Below are 6,000 nucleotides of genomic sequence, written 5' to 3' on the forward strand. Positions count from 1 at the left end.
TTCTGGAGTGTCTGAAGACAGCTACAGTGTACTTACATATAATAAATAAATAAATCTAAAAAAAAAAAAAAAAAAGAAGCCGGGCTCACCGTTCTGCCTGTCTTCCAGGAGGGTCTGTGGCTCACCTCTTGAGTAAATACGGAGCTTTCAAGGAGTCAGTCGTCATTAACTACACTGAGCAGTTACTCCGTGGCCTTTCCTATCTCCACGAGAACCAGATCATTCACAGAGACGTCAAAGGTACGGATCCTAACCATTTTCTAGGGATGGCAAGAAGACGAATGTCATTTTAAAACTTGACCCTTGGCGGTGTCTAACACAGGTTTCTAAGTCTCGGATTAAATAACCCTATGATTATTAGAGCCAAAAGGACCCTTACGAGTCACTCTACCGTCCTCATTAGCACAGTGTGTTCCGTACCACAAGGCTGTGACTTGGCAGGACGTGTAAGACCGAGGAGGCCTCCTCGTCCCCCATCTTGGCTTACAGGGTATCCACAGAAGACCGCTGCTCTTGGTTTTTTCTTAGATAATTTGTGTATCATAAACTTACGAAAATCCTGCCTGATCTTGCAGCTTTGATTTTTATTTATTAAAGGCAACCTGGATTTTTTTTTTTTTTTTTTTTTAGGTTTTTGGTTTTTGGTTTTTGGAGACAGGGTTTCTCTGTGTAGCCCTGACTGTCCTGGAACTCACTCTGTAGACCAGGCTAGCCTCGAACTCAGAAATCTGCCCACCTCTGCCTCCCAAGTGTTAGGACTAAAGGTGTGCGCCACCACTGCCCGGCTGGATTTTCTTTTGTGAATATCTTGAGTATTTAACAATGTTTTGAAGTGCTGTTGTGATACAAACTTTAATTAAACTGTGATTATAAAATAAGCATATATTTTTGAATTGGCCTATGTTAGTATCAGTCAACAAGCCTTGGCCTTAACATGTAAACTGAACCAAAATTGGAAGTCTGGATAGATTTAGCTGAAATCATCGTTTAAAGGGTTTTGAATCCTGGCTTTATGGGGTCTTTAAGCTTATTCCTCTATCTCCATGGGCCTTATGATTTTGATCTTCAGACTTTCCTTCTGAGGCTTTAGGTTAGACCCACACTAGAAAGACCAGTGTGCCCTTGCATAGATGGAGCAGAGGAAGGCGGGGGCAGCTTTCTGGGAGGCAGTGGCTGTACCTACGTTGTCTTAGTTCATTAGCAGCGCTTCATTGGGACTCTCAGCGTGTCTTCATTTGATCTAACACGCAGGGTCATTTGCTGTCTCTGTTGACAGGTGCCAACCTGCTCATTGACAGCACTGGTCAGAGGCTGAGAATTGCAGACTTTGGAGCTGCTGCCAGGTTGGCATCAAAAGGAACCGGTGCAGGAGAGTTCCAGGGACAGTTACTGGGGACAATTGCATTCATGGCGCCTGAGGTGAGGAGTGGCTTTGAGTGTAAAGAAGGACAGTGTCGTGGAGTCCATGTGGCAGCACTGTGCCAGACTATTTCACAGTAGGATCCAGTGTGCACTTAGGAATGGGAAGCTCGTGACCTTATAGACTAGTTTTTAACAGTACCTCCCGCCCCCCAAACCCGCCCCCATTTCAGATCCTTATTCCCAACCCTCCCGTTTCTGTCTTTTAACAAAATTATAAAAGACAAGTTTTTATAGATTGCTTAAAGGCTACTTGAACAGAAATTTAACACAGAATTGTGGGGTTGGTTTGTTAGTGCCTGTGGTAGAAATACAGAAGTTACCTCTTCCTCCCAAAGGGAGGTAAGCCCCAGAGATGGCCCTGCCTGTCAACATCTTAGCACAGGATGCACTTCTGAATATGGCCTGACCTGAGCTCGTGGCTCTTCATGTTCAGTGTAGTGGGGATTTGCTCTTGTGTCCCGGTGTTTAAGAAGAGGGTTTGCTTTTGAACCCTGGGATGTTTGTCTTTGTGCCACATGGACATTTGGCTGGTTAATGAGATGTCAAGCCATCCATGTAATTGTCGTTTGTGCCACTGTTTGCCCTGAACTTACACATCAGAAGTGGACCTCTTTTCAGTAAGTCACATTTCCAAATTAACTCTGCTTTCTTTTAGGTACTAAGAGGTCAGCAGTATGGTAGGAGCTGTGATGTATGGAGTGTTGGCTGTGCCATTATAGAAATGGCTTGTGCAAAACCACCTTGGAATGCAGAAAAACACTCCAATCATCTTGCATTGATATTTAAGGTGATTATGATAGGACAACGACTGTTTAGTAGTAAAATTGGCAGAAGTCAAATTCTCAGGCGTTGTCCCTACCAGTCTTTGTCTGTTTTTATGTCATGTTATGTGCATGCATGTTTGGCCTGCATGTTTGTCTCTGCACCACATGCATGTCTGGTGCCTGCAGAAGCCGGAAGAGGGGGTCAGATTCCCTGTAACCAAGTAAGTGTGTGTGTGTGTGTGTGTGTATGTGTGTGAGGGTGTGTGTGCGTGTGTGTGTGTGAGGGTGTGTGTGAGGGTGTGTGTGCGTGTGAGGGTGTGTGTGTGTGTGAGGGGGGTGTGTGCATGTGAGGGGGGGTGCAGGCCATGTCACATGGAGATAAGAGGACAGCCTGAGGTGCCAGTCCTCACTCTCCATCTTGTGGTGGGCTTCTTTCCTTGGTCACTGCACTGCACTGCACTGCACTGCACTGCTCCAGGACTTCTACTCCAGGGCATTCTCCTGCATCTGATCCCTCTGTAGAACTGCTGGCTTTTTACATGGGGTCTGGGACCCCAACTCAGGCCTACCATCAGGCTTGCACAGCAAGCAGTCTCAGCCACTGAGCTGACTCCCTAGTTTGTTTCATTTGGGGGAGAGGGGTGACAGGGTCTCTATATCGTCCTGGCTGGCCTTAAACACAGAGATCTGCCTATGTCTGCCTCCTGAGTGCTGGGATCACCAGGCCCTGCTCCACTCCCCACATTTTAAGTGTACTTCTTTTGACTTCTCTGTGTTCCTTATAAGGAATTTATTCTGTGTAGTCAAACTCAGGACCAGGCATTGCACCATGGATAAAATACTTAAAGCCTGAACTAACTGTGTTTAACAGAAATGTTTGGCTTTTTTTTCCCTCTCCCCGTAAAGGAAAAACAAAAACAGTAAGTGGTTACACTTGAGAAGGTGAAAAAGGGTGTCACTTTTGTAAGATGTGAGTTCGTCCACTTAGTGTCTCTAGACAGAAAGGGATCATGGGTGTGTGCATTCACTCAATGTCAGAGATTTTTAGGATTTCTTTTTTTTTTTTCTATCAATTTGCATTTTTTTAATAACCATCCATGAATTTGCTAAGGTGAGGGAAAGGGAGTGTTTTATACTATGATGAGAAAGTAGATAGATTTAAATGATGTAGATTTATCCTTTACCTGCTTATGGGATAATAGCTCTTACCTGGCTTGGTGGCACACAACTGTAATTGAAGTACTCCCGAAGTGGAGGCAGAGAGATAGATCCAAGCCATCAGCCTGTCCTAAGTCTTGATCAAAAGAAAGGGGAAAAAAAGTAAAAATTAGCAGTTTATATTGTTTGCTGCTGAGAATTAAGATCTGTCCAACACTGGAGAAAAACTCACTGCACACCACACCATGTAGGTGACTGGGAGGCTATGAGGTTCACACCTGTGTCGCGTGGGAAGCCGCTGTGGAAACTCAGGGCTCTGGTTTGCTCTCCTGCAGATTGCTAGTGCAACTACTGCACCGTCCATCCCGTCACACCTGTCCCCGGGTCTGCGAGACGTGGCGCTGCGCTGCTTAGAACTTCAGCCTCAGGACCGGCCTCCGTCCAGAGAGCTGCTGAAACATCCGGTCTTCCGTACCACGTGGTAGTTAATTGTTCAGATCAGCTCTAATGGAGACAGGATATGCAATGCGGAGAGAGAAAAGAGAACTCGTGGGCGACCACGCCGCTAACCCGCAGGCCCTCACGCCACTGAACAGCCAGAAACGAGGCCAGCGGGGAACCGTACCTAAGCATGTGATTGACAAATCATGACCTGTACCTAAGCTCGATATGCAGACATCTACAGCTCGTGCAGGAACTGCACACCGTGCCTTTCACAGGACTGGCTCTGGGGGACCAGGAAGGCGATGGAGTTTGCATGACTAAAGAACAGAAGAATAAATTTATTTTTGGAGCACTTTTTCAGCAATATTAGCAGCTGAGGGCTCAGGATCTATTTTAATGTGTCACTTCTTCCATTTCATCTAGTGGTCACAGCAGGGGCTCTGCAATTCCGTTTGGGTTAGGTTTTTGGGGGGTTTTGGTTTTTTGGTTTTTTGTCACTGGCTGTAAAAAAAAAAAGAAAATCATCGCCTGGCTCTTTCGGGTCAGAGTGTGTATGAGAAGCAGTAAATACATGCGTTTTTAAAGTTAATAACTTCTTTATAACCCACAGTTGACCCCCCCCCTTTTTTTTAGCTCCTGGTTTATTGTGGTTCACTGTGCATTTTACTGTTGGCCTGTTCATTTCGGCTTTTTTGGAAAATATGGTTCTGTATTTTCACTTCACCTTCACTCGTGTTGAATATTCAGGGAAAGGTGATCTCTTCAAACCAGAAAAAAAGAAATAGAAGTAGGTGTGAAGTAGTTTATTAAGTCTGTGTCTGTTGCAAGAGCTCTGCTTTCTTCTCTCGGCATGCAGTAAAGTACTGGCTACGTCGACTCAGTCTCTGCCCTCACTGTGCGGGTTAGGCAGAAACTCACTTTCCTAAGTGTTCTCAGATGTAGCTTTCAAGGCAGGGCAAGATTGTCTGAAGGTTGGGTGAATTATTTCATATTATTTTGCTAGCCTATAGGCAGTTCACACCATTTAAATCTTTCTCTCTGTAACGATCCATCACTCACCCCGCTGATTATTACGTAACTACTGTTTTCCTTCTGCCGTGCACGATATTTTTATATGAGACTGGGCTGATAAACTCACTCATCTACCGATTGGTAGCGTTTTTAAACAAATACTAAATTTGCTCTGCATTTAGAAACTGCTCAGAAAGAAAAGTGAAGTTGAGTTTCATTTATACACGAATTCCTGGCATTTGCACAACTATTTGTCTTAGCCTCAAGTTGAATTCAGATGCATGGAATCAGGAAGGAAAAAAAAAAAAAAAAACGGTAGCCCTTTGTATGTGTGTCTTTTAAATCAAGTACTGGTTAGCTATTAAATGTAACTTTGAGATGTTAAGTTTTAACTCTTCAGAAGCCAATGTGAAATAGAATTGGTTATTCTCAAAGACTCAGGATAAACTAAATAAGCTATATATATATATATATGTAGTACATTTGGAATGTACAACACAAATTGGAAGTAAAATAAGTTCCAAGATAAGTTTACAGGGAAATATTGCAAACAGTTTTCAAAGGCGGTTTTATGTGAATGGGCTTCTTAGTGAAATTTTACATTCCTTTGTTTTGAAAGATTGGCAATATTTGAAGAGTTAAAAATAATACAGAAATGTGAAGTTTGGTAATGCTAAATGTATTGTACTTGACTTTTTTCTTTTTACTTTTTACTTTTTGACTACTTAGAATTTTCACAATTCTAATAAGATTGTTTCCAAGTCTCTCATGTGCAAGCTTTAAAGGACGCACTCTTGCCATTTACCGTACTGGAAGATCATTTGGTCAGATTAGCACTGTGTCTGACAGAAATATAAACTGTAGAAACTGAGGGACCTCAGCTAATCAGTATTACCGTGTAGATCGACATGCCCGCCACATTTCAAACTCAGACTGTCCCCCGATGTCAAGATCCACTGTGTTTGAGTTTGTTTGCAGTTCCCTCAGCTTGCTGGTAATTGTGGTGTTTTGTTTTCGATGCCAATGTGATGTAATATTCTTATTTTCTTTGGATCAAAGCTGGACTGAAAATTGTACTGTGTAATTATTTTTGTGTTTTTAATGTTATTTGGTACTCGAATTGTAAATAACGTCTACTGCTGTTTATTCCAGTTTCTACTACCTCAGGTGTCCTCTAGATTTTTCTTCTACCAAAGTTCAC

General features: G+C 43.1%; 1 protein-coding gene across 1 annotated transcript in view; it reads left to right on the forward strand.

Moving 5' to 3' along the window:
• Positions 1-5,720, forward strand: part of Map3k1 (mitogen-activated protein kinase kinase kinase 1) — a 62,481-nt gene extending 56,761 nt beyond the window's left edge. Inside the window, exons 17-20 of the mRNA XM_085830819.1 lie at positions 109-240; positions 1,277-1,419; positions 2,078-2,209; positions 3,680-5,720. Coding sequence (XP_085686945.1) covers positions 109-240; positions 1,277-1,419; positions 2,078-2,209; positions 3,680-3,829 — 557 coding nt within the window. The 3' untranslated portion in view covers positions 3,830-5,720. The remainder of the gene's footprint in view (positions 1-108; positions 241-1,276; positions 1,420-2,077; positions 2,210-3,679) is intronic.
• The last annotated feature ends 280 nt before the right edge of the window (positions 5,721-6,000 follow it).

This window comes from Mus caroli, unplaced genomic scaffold (genome assembly GCF_978045245.1).
Source record: "Mus caroli unplaced genomic scaffold, Mus_caroli_1 scaffold_15, whole genome shotgun sequence".
Classification (NCBI taxonomy): Eukaryota; Metazoa; Chordata; class Mammalia; order Rodentia; family Muridae; genus Mus; species Mus caroli.